The 19,190-nt window shown below is 43.2% G+C and overlaps 1 protein-coding gene and 1 long non-coding RNA gene across 3 annotated transcripts in view; one reads left to right on the top strand and one right to left on the bottom strand.

Moving 5' to 3' along the window:
- Window positions 1–4,676, bottom strand: LOC307219161. The gene is made up of 2 exons (XR_013840314.1): window positions 2,429–4,676; window positions 1–2,290 (listed from the first exon to the last, which is right to left on the bottom strand). It is a non-coding gene; the product is annotated as an uncharacterized lncRNA (long non-coding RNA).
- OMA1 (OMA1 zinc metallopeptidase) overlaps window positions 2,229–19,190 on the top strand; it is a 29,555-nt gene continuing 12,593 nt past the window's right edge. The window contains exons 1-8 of one of the 2 annotated variants that reach the window (XM_079982129.1): window positions 2,229–2,243; window positions 4,716–5,208; window positions 9,307–9,535; window positions 10,560–10,733; window positions 11,432–11,539; window positions 12,094–12,222; window positions 15,636–15,710; window positions 18,478–18,627. In XM_079982129.1, coding sequence (XP_079838255.1) covers window positions 4,736–5,208; window positions 9,307–9,535; window positions 10,560–10,733; window positions 11,432–11,539; window positions 12,094–12,222; window positions 15,636–15,710; window positions 18,478–18,627 — 1,338 coding nt within the window. In that variant the 5' untranslated portion in view covers window positions 2,229–2,243; window positions 4,716–4,735. Of the gene's footprint in view, window positions 2,244–4,699; window positions 5,209–9,306; window positions 9,536–10,559; window positions 10,734–11,431; window positions 11,540–12,093; window positions 12,223–15,635; window positions 15,711–18,477; window positions 18,628–19,190 lie in introns of those variants that run through there. The other variant, XM_079982130.1, reaches the window with a different exon arrangement.

Below are 19,190 nucleotides of genomic sequence, written 5' to 3'. Positions count from 1 at the left end.
TAAGTCTTGTGGTTTATTATCACAAAAGCTTTCATGGGCTAGAAAAAGTACTTGTGAGTCTGTTCAGCTGCACAATCATCAGCAAACCACAAATGAAAAGCATTTCCCCAACCCTGATAAACAAAAAGAAAACACCATGAGCATGTGTAGTTTCACATTTTAAACTCACTTAACTTGTCCTTCTTTTTGCTCACTTCCTACCTTAGGCTATTCACCAACTCTCAGCCTAACCTACGTCATAATGCCTGTTGTGAAGATACAGAAGAGGGTGTAATACAGCTGCAAAAGGGAATTTAGTGCTTGCATCATTTATTTTGTTTACATATTTATAAACCATACTTTCCAATGAAAGATCACAAGGTGGCGTTTTGAGTTTGCTCCCAGGTTGGTGGGGCACTGTGGAAAGCAGAGTGATCTGCTTTCATGAGCCGCTTTGGGCAGGGGTTGGCTGCGCAGCCAAGTTCTCCATGGGGAACTTAGTAGCACAGCTGAACCCGACAGGATCACTCTCATTGCCACTGACAAGAAGCCTCCCTTGCCGGAGCACTTTAAGGCTCCTGATTGTGCAAAGGCAGCTGTGTTTCTACCAGCCCCCCTCTTCATGTTGCAGGTGTGGGGCAGGTGGGCATGGTTTTGGGAAAATGGCTTTGTGCCCCAAACTGGAACCCATGCCGAGCCAAATTAGTCCTGCAGGTCAGAGGTTTCCCACCCCTGAGCTGAGCCTAGTGCATCTCTGCTTTCCAGCCCCTCAGAACTTTTCACAGCTCACTGCTTGGTCCCTTTAATGTCTCCTTAGCTGACAAATATAATCTGGTTCTGTACTGGATGACAGGCCAAGGGCAAGAAAGTATAACTGATGTGCTCCTAGGCTCTAATTAGCGTATGCTCTGGACCCTGCAGCCATTGAAAAGTACCCTCTTCACACAATGGTCCATTATGGCATAACTTGGCCAACCACTTGTTTGTCTTCCCCTAATTTTGAAATCCAGATGTCCAGAAGGAGAAAAATCTCTGTCCTCCCTTGCAACAGGAAAGGCTGTTGATGAGCCACCCTTTAAAGGTTTCTTCCATTTGATTTCTCCAGGGAAAGCCACCGCACATGGACATTTATTTCCCAGTGGTACCTAGTTGCATGTAAATGCACTTGCAATATATGTGTGCCCATATGAGAGTAGTGTAAGTGCCCCAACACACTTCTGAACCATCCATCGCTGGTGTACTAATGGAAGTAGCGGCAGATCCGCATCTGGCAAGCATGGGCGTAGCCAAGACTTTTGCTGGGGGAGGGGGCGCAAAACCGACGTGATTGGTCAGTTAGTTAAGTATTTCTATTGTTTTATTTGATCTGGGGTGCATAGCTGCGCCCCCTTGGCTACGCCCATGCTCGCAAGGCCATTTAAAAACCTGGTTCTACACATGTCACCGATAATGGCATATTTCTGCATTGCAGGGGGTTGGACGGGATGACCCTCGGGATCCCTTCGTTACGATTCTATGCATTCCATCACTCCGGACTGCCGGTAGGTAGGTGCAGAATCACAGCTCAGAATCTCCTCCACGCTCAACTCGCTGACAGTAAAAACAGCGGCTGGAGGCGGCCTTCTCTCGGTCGCGAAACAGGGAAACTCCGCCACCGATTGGCTCCCTCCTCAGCCCGGAAGGAAAGGCAAGCGGCCGCCCCAGCTGTAGAGCGCCGGGGGAAGAGGACGCCTGGCAAGGCCTGGCGCACGGGGAGGGCGAAGGGCGCGCCTCTCCGCGGCCAAAGGGTCCCAGAGGTCGCCAGTGCGTCTTTACGCGCAGCGCCCCTTCTTCTCTCCAGGGCTGGGCGGACGGCTAGTAAGGGTAAAGCGCTGGTATCTCAAGCCCCCCCCCCCCATTACGTCTTTACTTGCTGGAGGGATCGCCGGAGCACGGGATCTTGCTCCTCTCCCTCCCCCCCCCCCCCGCGCCTCGTCTCCGACTTGAGCTTTTGGCAACCTCGCCTCCTTCTCCTGGAACCAGTTTGTTCTGTTGCGGGTGGGAGATGACGGGAGTGGCGATGGCGGGGGAAAGGCAGTTATAAGGAGGCGTCCCGCTTGCTCTCTATTGGCTCCGGTTTCCCTGCTGCTGCGTCTTCTTCGGAAGGCGTTTCCCCTTCCTGCCCTCGGAGCGTCTCCTGTTGACGTTGGCCAAGGAGGCTCAGGTGGCGCAGGGAGGCGGCGGGTCGGTTCCCCCGTGGCGCTTCTGCGCCAAGGGAAACCTGGGTTCTACTCGCATGGCTTGAGGCGCAGGAGAGAGGGTGTGCGTGTCCCTCCTCGCCCTCGAGCCTAGGAGCTGAAGGAGACTCCGGGGCACCACTCGCGATGGGTCCTTCTGGAGCCACAGGGGCCTGTAGCTGGAAAGATCTTGGAAGTTAAAAGCGTGCGAAATTTATTTAGCCAAGCAATACGTTGCATCGTCTCTCTGGTCCCTCAAGCCTCCACTTTGTGACTGCTTCTGTGGGACAAAGCCACCCAAGTCACAAGCGAACCCGCATTTCCCTGATACTCATATAGCAGATAATGTGGTTTAGGATTCCCACCCAATCCAGCCGTTCCTTGCTGGTTTTAATTAGCAATGGAAATTTGACTTGAAATTTAAGTGAGAAATATCTGTTCTATGAGGGAAAGAAGAATGGCTCTACTTCCGGGGGAAAACATATGCCTTCTTCTCATTTTGCTTGCCCTGGTGCCCCTTTTTTGACATTTGGATAGTCAGCCTTAGTTAAAGCCTCACCTATTTCGTTGTGTCATTCTCTCCATGCAATTGTCTCTGGGTTTGAATATGACGGCCAGATCTTCCCTCACAGGGAGTTGGCTCCTGATATTGAAGGTAGTACAGTCAGTACATGAACTTTCATGAGGGTGTTTTCCATGGGACACGAGTGCATTGTTAATGAATCTGTCCTGGACAACCAAAATATGACAGGATAGTGCTCAAGCTTTTGACTTCTCAGGCTAGATTAACCTGGTGCTCTGTAGATTTGGACTGTAACTCCGATCAGTCCCAGCTACCACAGCTGTGCTGGCAGTATTGTGGATGGGAATTGTGGTCCAGAACTTATGGAGGGCACCAGGTTGGGGGAGGCTGGGCTAGATGGTAAACAAAGCGGAGGGTTAGCTGCTAGTATACTACTTCGTGCTTATATAGCACTTCAGAGAGCTCAGAGCATTTTACTTGGAATCTCTCAATAATCCTTACAACAACAACTCTGCCAGGTAGATCAATATTACTATCTCCATCTTGCAGATGGAGAATAGGGGGTGAAGATGAGAGATTGTGGCTTGCATAAAGACACCTAGTGATTTAGTGATGGAGGTGATATTTGGAAACTTTGAAAGGGAAGCCAAATCAGAGAGTTAAGGGAAGGGGTTGACTTTTGGCCTGAGGGAAGGAGTTTGTTGCTGACACTGAACAGAGAACAAGGTAAAAAGGGTGGACAGAGGGCCATGGGCTATGGATGCCAAGGAAGTTGTGTGTGTGCCGAATTTCATGTGGTGGGTTGTATTGAACTATCTTTTATTCAGAGTAGGCGTCTTTAAATTAATGGCTGCAATTAACTTAGGTCCAGTAATTTAAGTGAGTACAAGTTAATTACTCTGAGTAAATGGTAGTTGACGGCAACCCAGTGATTTGAAGTAATCAACCAGGGAACTGGTCAGCTAAAGATCAGAAGTGGGACCTGCATTTACTGCAGTGGGATCTTACACCCAAATCAACTTTTTCAACTCTGCAATCACTTCACTGTATCCCAAATTTTGGTTGGAAACCAAGGTGTCACATATGGAAAATAAGTGCCAGTGGCTGTGGTCAGGATTCTTACATTGGTTCCAACCCTTGATGTTCTTATAGGGACCACATATTCTCTCCCACTCTATGTGTAAATGGGGTTTACATGCAATTCATGCAAGTTTAAAAAATGGGGTGGATGTATTATATAAATCCTACTCATACAGGCGTGTCCTGTTGGGAGAAAAGAGTGCAAGGCTGACTCCCACACATTGCCGTGTACTAACTGGTTACCTGAACTATGTGTGATGTAGCTCATGGATGTAAAGATTCTGTGGAACCCATTGGTTTGGTTTCGACTATTTCTCTGGGCTTCTGAAACTGTGGTTCGGCCCAAAGTGGGGAAAGTCTATCTTAATAGTTTGTGAACTTGGGAACTAGCAATGGGATAGGGGGAACTGTACTTGTTTTGACCCTCTTTCCTCTTCAGTGTGGATTTTTTTCATGTTCAATAGTGTGTCTGTTCAGCACTTTATTTCTGGCTTTTACTAAGCCTGAGTTCCCTATTATATCTGAAGAATTTTGGCTTATTGTCAAGATATTATCCTGGTTGCTAACTGACAGATTTACACAGTTTTGGACCCACAACTCTGGCTTTTTGTAAATCAGAAATGAAGCAGAACAGTGGAAAGGGTGTAGGTATTTGGCCCTGGCTCATGCTCCTAATTTAATAAACCATAGTTTTTGAAACCTGGAACAATTATCTGAACTAGGCCATTGTCCCCAGCAACAATTCCCAGCACTTTGGTAGAACCATGCTGAGGTTTTCCCAATACCCAGTACTGAGTTCTAGTGAATACAAACCCTTAAGGAGCATAGTGTCTTATAGCGTTATCATTTGCTATTGCATCATTTAAAAATATATACTCTTGATTTACATTTCTAGGTGTAACACGTGAGAGAGAGAGAGAGAGAGAGAGAGAGAGAGATGGCTGCTCTTAGTGGCTCAAGGAACTGTCTTTTAACTAGATTTACATCTTTGGCATGTTGGGGAAAGTGCATTAATCCTTACAAGTTTTCCAGTGAGGCATTGAACAGACACCAGCATCAAGTGACTAAGTGCCAATCATGGAACAAAAGTAAAAACAGAAGGTGCTACTTAATGACTGAAAGTTCCAACACCTACAGTAACCTCATTAATAAAAGTCAAGTGCGGCTTTTGAATCCTAAGAATGCAGGAATTTTCAACGTTGCACACAGCTGTTCTAGGAGGCCTTGTATTCTCTCTGAGCAAAGGGCAAGAGGACTTGCTTTTCAAAAATCTCGACACTTGACTGCTTCTCAGAATGTCCAGTTTCACAGGCCTTTTCACAGATCTTCAGCACTGAAGGCGGCTCCCGTTCCAATCTTGTGGATTCTATTGAAGCCAGTTCAGAAACTATTTGCTGTCATCCTTGGGAGGTAAACATTAATATTGCTCTGCTACACACTATGGCAGTATAGAGTATACTACATTGTTGCAATGTAAATTTAGATGCAAGCTTAATAGGATACTTTGCAAACTTCACATGAGACTGTCTGGCATGCTCATAATGTTGCAAAGGAGCCTTTCAAATACAGTGGTACCTCGGGTTAGTACTTAATTCGTTCCGGAGGTCCGTTCATAACCTGAATCTGTTCTTAACCTGAAGCACCACTTTAGCTAATGGGGCCTCCTGCTGCCACTGCGCCGCTGGAGCCCGATTTCTGTTCTTATCCTGAAGCAAAGTTCTTAATCTGAAGCACTATTTATGGGTTAGCGGAGTGTGTAAACTGAAGCGTATGTAACCCGAGGTACCACTGTACTGTCTGAGCAGTGCCTTTTTCTCCTAAATGACGCCAGCAGTTAGGCACTTTATTATCCTTTAAAAACATTTCCTCTTTATAATAAAATAAAATTTAGAATGATTTTAACTGTGTTGCCAAGACACACCTTGTTGTGTAATTTTCACCAAGGAAGTAGTTGCGTCTCTCAAGTTTTTAACAGTGACTCAGCGCAGTGAGTTTCGTTCCTAGCTTGCAGACCAATCGGTTAACGAAATTTGGATCTTGGTAATGCACTTTTAATATTAGGAGCACATCCTCATCTCTAGTCACCTTTTAAAAGGTAATTTGGCTACTAATCTCCAATCTAGATATCATGTGCACATCAGAGGGCTGCTGCAGCACTGTCCCCATGCATGTACTATCCTGCTGAGAAGGCCACACCTTTGCAAACTTCCTGGGAAAGGAGTGGAAGGTTCTCAGAATCTGGGGCACTGCATATATAGGCCTGCATCGCACTTGGATTTATGAGCAGTGGTAAGGGCATGTGTCTGATGCTTCACCTTGTAAGCTGTTTTTCTGGATTGGAGGTTGAGTAATTTGGGTTTAAGAATAGGTCAATCACAAAGCATGCATCTAGTTTTCTAGTACAGTGGTACCTCTGGTTACGAACTTAATTGGTTCTTAACCTGAGGTACCACTTTAGCTAATGGGGCCTCCTGCTGCTGCCGCGCTGTCAGTGCACGATTTCTATTCTCATCCTGGGGCAAAGTACTTAACCCGAGATACTACTTCCGGGTTAGCGGAGTCTGTAACCTGAAGTGTTTGTAACCCAAGGTGTTTGTAACCCGAGGTGTTTGTAACCCGAGGTACCACTGTGTATATATATATATATATATATATATATATATATATATATATAGTTTGTGATCCAGAAAGTTGAGGCTTGCAGTAGAATTTTTGACTTTGAAGAGCTGACTCCTTTACTTCCCCATGCCACGTAACAAATCGCTTTTGAAAATTATCCTCAGTTTTGGAAGTCCTCAGGTTTGCCTTGTGGCATAGAGGGAGGACTTCTGTTTGAGGAAAACAAGTATAAAATCCCCCTTGGAGCTGCTTTTACAGTGCTCTGGATTCTGGCCATAAACTTTACATATTCACTATGCAGGCCAAAACAGCAAATGAGGCTCCACTTGTGCTTTTGCAATATGGATGTTCTGTTGCTACTCAAGGAACCATCTATTAAATTTAAATTGTATATACAAGTTGGACCCTGTGGAAAACCATCGTGGTATATGTGGTAAATTCCATCCCTTATTAAACCTTTTCTTTGTTATTAAATGAACAGATTTTTCTTACTGTAAATAAGGTGTCTCAGTGTTTTGAAACTTGGTTCTTTTTCTTATTATTCTCCAGAGCAGAATGTTGTTTTTTTTAAAATAGAATATAATAGTTAATGTTTTCTCAGCCTTTAAATATGCATTAGATTTTTGTTTTGGCTTTCCTTTTCCATTCTCAAAGGCTTCATTGTAGCCAGATTTTAGATCTGTAGAAATTAACTTAAAAAAAAAAAAAAGTTTAGAAGGAGAATAGCATTAGATTATTTAAACTGCTGTTTGGTTCCTCAAATTTAAATTGAGCAATCTCCCACTTTTTTTGTATACAGTGCAACCTCAGGTTACCGTATGTACCATCCTGCTTACGAACGCTTCGGGTAATGAGCTCCACTAACCCGGAAGTAGGTGCGAACTTTGCCCCGGGATGTGAATGGAAGTCGCATGGCAGCGGCATGGCGCAAATGGGAGACCCCATTAGCGAAAGCGCGCCCCAGGTTAAGAACGGTTTCTGGTTAAGAACAGACCTCCGGGACAAATTAAGTTAGTAACTGGAGGTACGACTGTAATATCTTGCCACTTGCCTGGCATTATATTACCTCACTTTTGCTTCCTCTTCATTTGAAATGGAAGTTCTTTCTCTACAAACATGTGCATGCTACGTAGGTACTGCCCCATCTCTCCCTATTTATTTATTTGTTCTTGAAATCCATCTTCTTTTTAAACTCACCTTCTCGGCCTATGACTCGCCTTAACCTGGACACCTTAAAAGCTGCCTGATCCACCTATGGGTTTAATATGTACAGAAGCAAGACTTTGTGTAGATCCCTAGCTTTGTGGGCAGCTGTATGCATAAATGGGCCCTGGGTTCCTGTCCAGGCTGTAAATATGTGCACATAGGTAAACGGCGTTTCCGTGTGCGGCTCTGGCTCGCCAGAGCAGCGATGTCACGCTGGCCACGTGACCCGGAAGTGTCTCCGGACAGCGCTGGCCCCTGGCCTCTTAAGTGAGATGGGCGCACAACCCCAGAGTCTGTCAAGACTGGCCCGTACGGGCAGGGGTACCTTTACCTTTACTTTAACCTTTTAAATCCCAAATATGATGCTGCCCATTTGTTTGATGAGAGTGATGGTGGTTCCACACTCTCTGTTTGCCATATCTTCCTCCTGTTTACTTCCCATTCAGCTTTCCTCCTTCCCTTCACTAGCTCTCTCCCTCACCCCTTCTTGTTGTGCTTATGCCCTCAGCTGCCTTTCCTCATCTCTCAGACTCCTCATAATGCACAGCTAACCAATCTCCTTAGTTTGGGAGGCCCCACACTCTCTAGGTGTCAGAGACCAAGCTGAGGAGTACTGCTCTGGTGAGGAGTGGTGGGACCCTCCCCCTGCTCCTGATCAGGATCCTGAAGCTGCCTTGGAGCAGTAAAGATTTGGAACAGTGGTTTGCAGAGGGGCATAGTTCTGACGACGAACCTTGGGAAGAACTGGGGGGTGAACAGCAAAGTAAAGAAGAACAGGAAGAGAGAGAGCCAACAGACTCTCTCTCGCTGGAAAGTATTCAGCATATCAGTCCAAGGTCACGTAGAGCAGATAAGATGGCTACACAAAAAGCATGGTGGTTGCGAGATGAAAGTGTCTGGGGGAAGTCTTAATTGGGAACACCTTCAATTCTGATAATGAATGCTTTGTTCTTTTGCTGTGATCATTAAAGACTCTTTAAATGGTAAGGGACTCTTCACTTTGTCCTGCTTATCTACGGCCAAAGGGGGGGAGGAAGCCAAGTCCCCGGAGCCTGACACCGGGTTAACCAGAAAACCTCCCTAATTCTCCATTTCTCTCATGTGTACAAGAATGTGCAGCATATCCGTTTTACTCTTTTAGAGTGAGGTATCAAAGTGAACACTGCTGCAGCCTCATAGCTTGTTGTATCAGTGTCACATTAAACCATAACTAAAGACAACTAACGATGTTAACTATGGTTTAATGTGAGAACTCCACATGTTAGTATATGCCACTGAAAAGGTTTTGCTCTGCTCTTTTTCTATTTCTGCTGCTGCTAAACTTACAGGAAAGAGCCTGGCTTGTTGTTACGTCCAAACCCTATGGTTTCTTTCTTTCCAAATAAACCATGTGGCAATCAAGGTTTGCTCTTGGCATACCACTTGTGGTTGACACACCATGAGCCTCAGGTTGGGAACTCAAACCAAGCCAGACCATGGTTTGTTTCCTGGTGGCACAGCAGGTGAAAGAACTTTGGGGCATCATGCACTAGCACGCTATTTGTCTGCATTAAGCAGAGAAGCTTGTCTGTTAATTTTTGACATTTATAACACGTGCTGGTAGCACTGATGAGGGTGCAGCAGTCGGGGACACTTGCGATTCGCTCTGGTTTCCTCAAACTTTGCTATATTTGTGCCTTACAGGAGCATAAGAAAATGGTGGAGGGCACTTCCTCCAAACAAGAAGGAGCTGTTTAAAGAAGCTGCAAGAAGAAATAAATGGAAGATAGCCCTGGGCTTGTGTACTTTAGGACTTGTATTTATCCTGTTTTATTTTACTCACTTGGAAGAGACACCAATCACTGGACGTTCTCGGCTTCTGGTGTTTCGGAAAGACCATTTTGCTGAATTGTCCCAGATGGAGTATACCATGGTGGGTAGCTGTTCAAAAAAAGCAAACAACAACAATAATAATAATAATTCCCCTGCCCCACTTAGCAGTAACTGAGATGACTCACAGTAACAGTTCATGGTCTCCAGCTCTACTACTTGAGTCCCTTATTAATGCACAATGCTGGTGACTGAAGATGGGAACTTATATGAAGCATATATCCTGTTTTCTGGCCTTCCCACATAGCTGAGGGAATTTTTATTCCATTTAAGGAGTGTTGGCAGTGCAAGGATTGAGAATATCTGTTTTACTGCTTGTTACATGAGGAAGATGAATATTGCTTGTTAGTAAATAATATATGTATATATAATTACTGATGTATTCCATGTCATTAGGTCACCTTTCCTGAGTTAAATATTTTGCTTGAGCACATCTTTAAATTTTATTCCCTAAATGGATATCGTACAGCAGAGCATGTCATTTTAGGGGGTGAAATTTAATTTTCGCAAATTTCTTCCATGAGGGGGTCTTAAAAATATGTTTTTGGGTGCCAGGGATTCAAATCTGCTGTTATATTTGTGATTGGGCAACATTTAGCTTGCTAAGACTGCATTTGCTTAAGAAGCAAATAAACTGCTTTTGGAAAGCCAAATAATTTTAATTTTGCCTTCTGAAAGTGTCAGGTAAAATCATTAATATACATAATATAAGTAAACAAGAATAATATTAAAATATAAGTACTTGGCAGTCATTTTTAAATTATTTCTATGCAATTTTACACACATTTTATTTACCAAACAAAATTAGATTAATGTAACCAAAATATCTTTTGAATTCCCAAGTCATTCTACAACTTTTTAGCACCCTTCATTTTGGGAATTTGGGAGTTGAAAAATTCTTCAATATGGTGGATGTCTCCTCCCCGCTCTGAATTAGATTGCATCATATATATTTTAATTTGTACTGACCTCTCTTCCATGGATATTCATGCATATTAATGTATCTCTTAACTGCAATTTTACTTGCCTTGAATCGGTCAGTATGCTGCGTCTTCTTTTTCTTCCAGTGGGTCGAAGAATTTAAAAGCAGAATGTTGCCTGAAACAGACCCCCGTTACCAGGAGGTCAAAAGAGTCTTTTTGCATTTGGTTGACAGCAACAAGGATTTTCCAGGACTCTCTGAGTTCAAGTGGACTATCCATGTGGTGGAGGGACCAGACATTAATGCTGTTGTGCTTCCAGTAAGTAAAAATCAAAAACAAAAAAAGGTGAGATGTAATAATTTGGAAAGAAGCTACTGACAGCGCATTCCTGTTGTCCTTGGGAGGACCAGAGGCCGAAGGATTTTGTGCCTCTCCCTCTTGGCGGTGAGGGTGGGTGTGGGTGTGGGGTCGTAGCTCAGAGGCAGAGCATCTCCCTTGCTCTTCCAGATTCAATCCCTGGCTTCTGCAGGCGGGGCTGGGAATGTCACCAGATCTGAATCCCTGGGGAGCCTCTGCCAGTCAGTGCAGTCAGTATTTGACTTGACTTGGTACCGCTGTCCTTCCTCTGCCCTTGTTGCTTTCACAGTAGAGAGGGCAAAAAGGTGTTGGGGAGAAGAGGAGCTTCTGGGATCCAGCCTCCCCCAATCCACATACACGGGTTGAGAGAAAACATGTCCTGAAGTTTGCGTGCTGATTTTCTCTCCTTTTCTGACCAACGTGCAGGAAAGTCTCCCTTCCTCACCTCGCCCCCCAAAAGAAGTGCGCTGACAAAAAGGAGGAATAAAGAAGAAACACAACTTCTCTTTTTTCCTCCATTCTGTCTCTCAGCCCCCTCCCAATTTTTTTGCTCTGCTGGTGCTGGCCTGGCCAAGCTGTGGGTTCACCCCCACCCCCACTTTGGATTGCTCTGTGAAACAATTTGTTTGCAGTATTATTTTTCCTCTCTTTGCCTGCAGAATGGACAACTGTTTGTTTTCACTGGTATGCTATCTGCTGTGTCAGATATCAATGAGCTGTCTTTTATTCTGGGACATGAACTTGCTCATGCTGTTCTGGGACACGGGGTATGTATCCTGTTTTAAAAAGTGACGTTGCCAAAGCCCTCTGAAACTAAACACATGGTCATAGGTTACCAATGTGGAAACCACCATATTTGACTGGAATTACCCAGCAATGCTCACAGCCTGCCTCTTAGGGCTAATAAGCTTTACTCCAAACTCTGCATCTGTGATGTTAATTGAACTGACATAGTCAGAAGTTAGGGGTGTGTCGTACAACTGAATAGCTCTTTATAGGCCTTCCTTACCCAGGGTTGGTGCTTTCTAGCATCCAGTGCTGCTTCTGCCAGCATTGTGGCTTCATACAGTGTTTCTCCAATTGGATCTCCAGTTGGACTACAACTCCCATAATCCTTAGCTAGCAGGATGTGATGGGAGTTGTAGTCCAGCAACAGCTGGCGAACCAAGTTGGAGAAGTAACAGCAACTTCTGCGTCTTCACGTTTTGTAAAAGGGGTCGGTAGACAGGGCATCGTTTTGAATACAGAAAACCTTAAATATCCATGCGCAAGATTAGGACATAAATAGGTGGTTTTTAAATACTGTTTTCCTTGCTTTAAGGCAGAGAAGGCGAGCCTGATGCATTTTGTGGATTTCGTGCTCCTCATTCTTCTCATAATGATTTGGGCTGTTTGCCCTGTAGACAGCTTAGCGATCGTAGGCCACTGGCTCCAAGCTTGGTTTCAAGAGGTAAGATGATCACTGTTCTACAGAGCATTCATCTAGCTCCTGCACTGGGGGTGTTCTTTGTGGGGGGGAGGGAGGTCTCTGTATTACAGGGCACAATGCTTCATTTAATAGACTATGGACCTGATCTAGCAGTAAACTTACGGTCTTAAGTCAGCTTGCGTGTTGGATCTAAGAAGGGGAAAGAAACTGCAGTTCAGCCTGGGTGAGTAGCTAATTACAAGCCCGGGCTTGCCTTTTCGCCATGGGAATCAGGTCTTGATCTCACTGTTTTAAAAATAAGACTGAGTCGCAACAAAAGTAGGTCATTTTGTGGGTGTATTATGCATACTGTCATAGGTGTGGTTTGTTTGTTTGTTTGTTTTTAAAAAACACCATTGGATTGATTTACCAAAGACACATATATTGCCTTCTAGTTTGTAAACTTCAGACTGTTGTGAGCTGGGAGTCAACGCTAGGAAATGGAAGTACTTTGTTATTTCCCTGGCCGCTGCTCTGAGCCAGTAAACATTTTTCTTATAAATTCGTTCTGCTGGCCCTGGACATACTACTGAGTGGAGCATACTTACCTAGAATCAATAATTTAAATTCTACTGTAGCATTCATCACCCACAATGTTCAATCTCTGGAGGATGGCATGCATTTTGCAATAGAACGTCCTTCTCCTTTTATGCCTTTGCATTTTTAAAGGTTAGCTTGATGACCCAGAAAACAATTTAAAATGTAATATTGTTCTTCGTACATCTGTTGAGCCAATATTGTGCTATTTTAACATTCTTGGGTGAAATCCACAGATCTCCCCAAGTGATCCGAGAACCTCGGATGCCCTGAGATCCTTCTACTTGGCCTTCTTTCTTTCTTGCTTGCTTTCTTTCTTTCTTTCTTTCTTTTTCTTTTGCTCCGTGCTACAAGGCTCATTAACCAGGAACTGAGAAGAGTATAAATGGTCCTGCTCTCCCTGCAAAGTTTCTTATTACACTTGAACTTCCTGCCAGTCAGGAATAAAATCAGAGATGTAGGAAAAGGCAGTTCAGTAACCTAACCTAAAATGGCTGAGAGAACTGTCAGGATGATCAATGATACTTCAGCACCAGGCTTGCTTTATAGTACACAAGTTGCCAAACCCAGTTCTTCGCTCTCTGTCACATTTGGCAGTTTCTTTCCCTTCACGTTCCAGAAGTGTAAAATGCCTGTGGTAGCTCTTTTCTTTTTAAAAAGGGAGGTGCCAGGAAAACTTCTGAGGTTGCAGAAACGTGGTGATTTTATTCTTGCTGTTTCTTGGTTTCCACAGCTGTCTGGGCTGGGTACGGTGCTGCTCCCTCTAGCAATATTCCATATTATCCTCTCAAGTCAATGTTGTAGCTTTGTATTATCACTCTGACAACCAGAAGTCAATAAGTCACACAATTAAATGTGATCTCTGGTGATCCACAAGGCACTGAGCAAGACCATTTTGCGGTACCTCTTTGAAAAGATTGGCTTTTCAAATTAAAAAAAAACTTATTTCATTTGGTAGTGTTCATAAACCACCTTTCGTTGTGAAAAATAAGGCGGTTTACAAAATAAAACCGCTACAGTAAAGTAACAATATAACATAGTTAGTGCCTTGGAATAACCGTGTGGCCAGGTAGTTGTTTTACCAACTGGTGAAAATATGTTATTGCAAGATCAATACATGATTTTTTTGAAAAACTGCATCCTCAGAGTACTGAATTAAAAAGGTCCCAATTCCATAATTGTTAGTGACACTCTGGAAGGGGAGTAAGTTTATGAAACCTGTGGTCCATGCAAAATATGAGGTATTTCAAATACAGTTGGAAATATGGTATCAATTCAAATGGACTTTGGTCCATTACAGAACCCTGTGGCCCTGCAGGTGGTTCCTGACCACTGGGTATCAGACTGGGGCTGATGGGAGTTGGAGTCTATCCGCATCTGTAGGCCCCATGTGCTCCCCATGCCTATAGGGTTAAAACGAAACAAAATTTGGCAGTATTGTCAAATATCGGGCGGAAAAATAGGTTTTTTGTTTGTTTGTTTTTAAAAGGAACAAACATGGAAACTGAATAAACTCTATTACAGCTGAGGAGAGTCTTGAGGCTGTAATAAGGCATGTCCATCTTTCATATCCACAATTTACTTTCAGTTGGGCTACTGCACAGAAAACCTGCTATCCAAGTTTTTTTGCTGTCATAATTGCAGTGTGAAGCCTTACAATGTGTGGGTAATTTCCCATGACATTTTGGGAACTGGGCGGCAGGTAGATTGGAGCTGGGCGGGGCTTTCCTTGGGGCGAGATAGTGCCTCTTCTACAGTCATCCTAAGTTGTTACCATCCACCCTCATCACTGCTCTCTCTGACTTCGATCTCTGTGCTCTGCTGTCACCGCCAGTCATTGGTTTACACTGTGTTATAATTCATGGATTATATGCATTACATTTTGCATTGAAAAGCTTTAATATGAGGGGGAAAGCACTCTGCATATGTTCCGAGGTACTTTTTTCCTTAAGATCTCTGCCATGGATTTGAAGGTGAACACGCATATTGCAGTGCCTCAGTGTTTTTTTGTAACCATCTGTAAAATGGGACCAATGACAACTAAATGGTCTAAATGCAATAAAGCACATAGATGTCTCTTTATCTGTATCTGATGTGTCTGCAGCATACCTCACTGCTTTTATTATCAAAACCCATCTGGCTGCATACATTTTAGTTTCCCCTTTTCACCTGTGGCTAGCTCCAGCCTCTTGGTACAGTGGTACCTCAGGTTACATACACTTCAGATTACATACGCTTCAGGTTACATACGCTTCAGGTTACAGACTCGGCTAACCCAGAAATAGTGCTTCAGGTTAAGAACTTTGCTTCAGGATGAGAACAGAGATTGTGCTCCGGCGGCAGCAGGAGGCCCCATTAGCTAAAGTGGTGCTTCAGGTTAAGAACAGTTTCAGGTTAAGTATGGACCTCTGGAACGAATTAAGTACTTAACCTGAGGTACCACTGTATTTGCCACGCCATGCAAATACTTCCTGCTTAGCTGCACCCCCTACTTCAGACTATAAGACACTGGAGCACATGCTATCATTCTGTCTCCTCTAGACCAGAGAGAGAGAGAGAGGGAGAGAGAAGTGAAGAAGCACCGCTGGCATGCATAGCTTTTATTGGAACCAAACTCTAGAACGTAGCAGGTCCTCAGCCATGCTGCTAATACAACTGCTGATTTAGCTGCTTCCTAAATTCACCAGGAAAAATGTACATCTACAGCCTCTTCTCTAAACCCTTTGCAAAAAGAGTAGGAGGGGGAATGCTTCTGCTGAAACTTGTCTGTTTGTTGCATGTAAGTTAGGAAAATGCTTACTTTGGTTTCAGAAACTGGCAAGAACAAAGTTCTGATGTCTCTTTCCTTTCCCTTCTAGTTGCTGTTCAATAGGCCATATAGCAGGACATTGGAAGCGGAGGCTGACAAAATTGGGCTTTGGTTTGCTGCTAAGGTAATAATAGTTTTTGGCAACAGAATAGAAAATGTTCCTTTGCTTCATTTTAAGTAGACAGTGTTTTTCACAAATGGTTTTCTGTGTATAGTTGTAGCACCTTTTAAATGTATTTGCTGTTTTTGTGTTTTTAAATGTTTTTATTGTCTTGTGTGTGAACTGCCATGAGATGGTTGCTTGGAATGTGATTAATAAAAATGATATTATGAATAATAATTTGGGATTTCAGTATGAGGCACATCAAAATAAAAAAAATCTTACCATTTCGTATGTACAGGAATGGGATAACTGTACCACCACTGCCACCTAGTGTTATTATTATTATTAGAATTTATTATTAGAACACACACAAACTACAGTGGTACCTCGGGTTAAGAACTTAATTCGTTCTGAAGGTCCGTTCTTAACCTGAAACTGTTCTTAAGCTGAAGCCCCACTTTAGCTAATGGGGCCTCCTGCTGCCGCCGTGCCACCGGAGCACAATTTCTGTTCTCATCCTGAAGCATAGTTCTTAACCCAAGGTACTATTTCTGGGTTAGTGGAGTTTGTAACCTGATTCGTATGTAACCTGAAGCGTATGTAACCTGAGGTACCACTGTAGTTAGCTTGACTGCTGGGAGAGAAACAAAGTTAGCGGACCACTTACTTTCACAGGCATTTTTGCAAACAGTGCTGTTCACAAGAACTTTTATTCCTCTCGGTGAAAATCCATCAAGCTTCTTTCTAGGGTTGACAATATTGCCAATGCTTATTGGTTTGTTACAATTATTTATATTTGGCCTTTGAGGATACAGAAAAGTAGGAAGCATTTACACCCAAAGGAGAGAATGATGCTTCAGCATGTACTTAAAGGGTGACTGGATGAGGGAAAACTGCCTTGTTCATATTTATTCGCTTGTTTGCTTTTTCACCTCACTTCCCTCCATTCTGGAACAAAGGGCAGCTTCATATAACAAATTGTTAAAACCACCATCTTCAATGAAATATAAAACATAAATAACAAATTACCCCCTTATAATAGATACCATAGTGCAGCTGCATTAATAACCAAGGGCCATAGGTGCTGGCTCCTGGGCGCTGAGACACTTCCACCCCCCCATGTGTTTTGTGTTCAGAGGGCTGCATGCACGATGTCAGGATGTCGCACGACATCTCCTCAATCGCCTGGAGAAGCTGGTGCCTCTGATAAGGGCTCACATCTCCCCAGCACACAGTAGTATTTATTATCCAAATGCCTGGAGCATCTTCAACCTGGTTTGTGTGTGTGTGTATATATCTCTCAGTCCTGTGTCTGAGAGACCTCTAATTTGCCCTGGAGACTTGTGGGTTTCAGGCCATCCCAGCCTAGGAAGCTATCTGAGTACTAAGCCAAAGCAAAGGGAAAGGGTTAATCAGATCTTTATTGGAAAAGTGTAGTCACTGAGAAAAATATTTGAAAAGAAATGTAACTTGAGATGAGAAATTTCAGTCTATGAGAAAGAGACGCTTTGTAGTTGTAATACAGAACTACTTGTTTGAAAAGGGAGAAAGAGTGAAAGCGGTGGAGACCTGTGTTGCAGTTATCAACTTGAACTTGTAACAACACCAATTGAAACAGAGGACAGCCTGGTTCACATGTCACAGTGAGCCATACTGGGACCGTGTAAATGTGCTGATTGCTGGAGAGACCCAGATCTGTGGAATCAGTGCTGCTACAAATGCTTTGATTGTTAACCAAAACTCTTAAAAACAACAACACACTCTCTCTCTCTCTCTCCTCTCTCTCTGTGTGTGTGTGTGTGCATTAATTCAGAGAAGTATTGGGTTTTAAGCCAAATACAAATTTATTTATTTATTTATTTAAAAATAAGCTCTTCCCTTCTTTCCTTCCGTGGAGTGTTTATTTGTCTCAAGCACTTTGTAAGTCTGTTTCCATTTCATCCATTTTGCTACAGCAGCTCCTCCTTTGCCTGTAAAGGTCAAGAACTTAACCCAGATGGTTTTGCTTCTATTAGCATAATTGGTATCTCCTCCTCTTGCATTGGCATATGTGCAGAAATGCCACCTGTTCCGTTTCAAGAGTTGTTTGCATTTGCAGGCACTGTGCAGTTTCCCCATGACTCGAGTTCCAGCCTTCAATACTTTTATTTTTTTAAATAAATCAATATAGGTTGTTGTTGTTTAAAAAAAACAATTTCCCAGTGTTACTTTGCTAATGTTAAGCAGTTCTTCCTTTTACTCTTCATTTAGCATATGCTACGGAGCCCAGTAGTTCCATAATTTTAATTTTACTTTATAACCCAGTACATGCCATTAGCAAGATCCAGCCTTTCATTTGATATAAATGCTCATTTATTTTACTTTTTTCTCTTTCCCATGGTTTTCTTCTTTAACCATGGAAATGAAACAGTTTTACCTTGATCATTGATATCAGAACATTTATGATATTTTGCCACTTACATTTCCCTTCTAGATAACGTATTTTTCTGCTGCCAGCTCTGACTATTATCATCTCAGGTTTCACGCATTGTTTAGAGTTGCGTTTGAACCAGCTCACCTGCGAAGAAGCACTTTTTTGCTCAGCCCAGAAATTAACAACTTGATTTTATTTCGTTAAGGCCATACCTGTTGCTCCCAAGAGTTTCAGAGCACTGAAGACGTAGAGAAACCTACTTATCTGTGCTTTTTCTCTGCTTTTGATGTGAAGGAAATGGCCAGTGATATTTACAAGCATCTTAAGATTGCAGTTCAGTATCTTTCTGAGATATCACCTTCTCTTTCTTTCTAGGCTTGTATGGATGTAAGAGCAAGTTCTGTATTCTGGCAGAAAATGGAGCTAGCTGAGACTCTTACAGGGCAACCAAGAGTGCCAGAATGGTTTTCTACACACCCCTCCCATGAGAATCGAGCTGAGCATTTGGACAGACTTATTCCAGAGGTGAGGTGGTTTGGGAGTTTTGGTGTGTTTAAACTGAGTATCATTTTTCACATGTCTGTCCCATCCTTCTTTGAGTTGCCAAGGGCAGTGTATATATAGGATTGATTTTGCACACTCACACACTCCAAATCTAATGGTCATTATGGGTTGCTTTCTTAGCTGCCAATTTTCTAAGACAAAGATATCGTAGAAGTACTTGCTGTATATTGCTTAGATTTACTGAAATCTATCTTGGTCCCCCCAAGCTGCAGACCTTCAGCTTTCTCGCAGGAACAGATGTGCCTCTCTCTTCAGCAACTCTTATCCTGTTCCCATTTCCTATTTATCATTTATACATTTGCAAACTGCTTTGCAATCTTTGCCCTCAAATGATCCTGTCATTGTTCATATTTCAGTCATGTCTAGGGCCATACAATAATCCTATGGCAAAGGTGAGATTTGAAACCAGACCTCTTAGTCCAGGCTAAATGTCACCTAGTATTGGAGCACGTTTGTCTGTAAGTAATCTTAATGGAGTGCTTTAATGTGGCCTCAATCTCAATGCTTTTGGATTTTTAGCAGTG

Source organism: Podarcis cretensis, assembly GCF_951804945.1.
Source record: "Podarcis cretensis genome assembly, chromosome: 6".
NCBI classification, from domain to species: Eukaryota; Metazoa; Chordata; class Lepidosauria; order Squamata; family Lacertidae; genus Podarcis; species Podarcis cretensis.
This window is presented reverse-complemented; position numbering and strand designations above follow the sequence as displayed.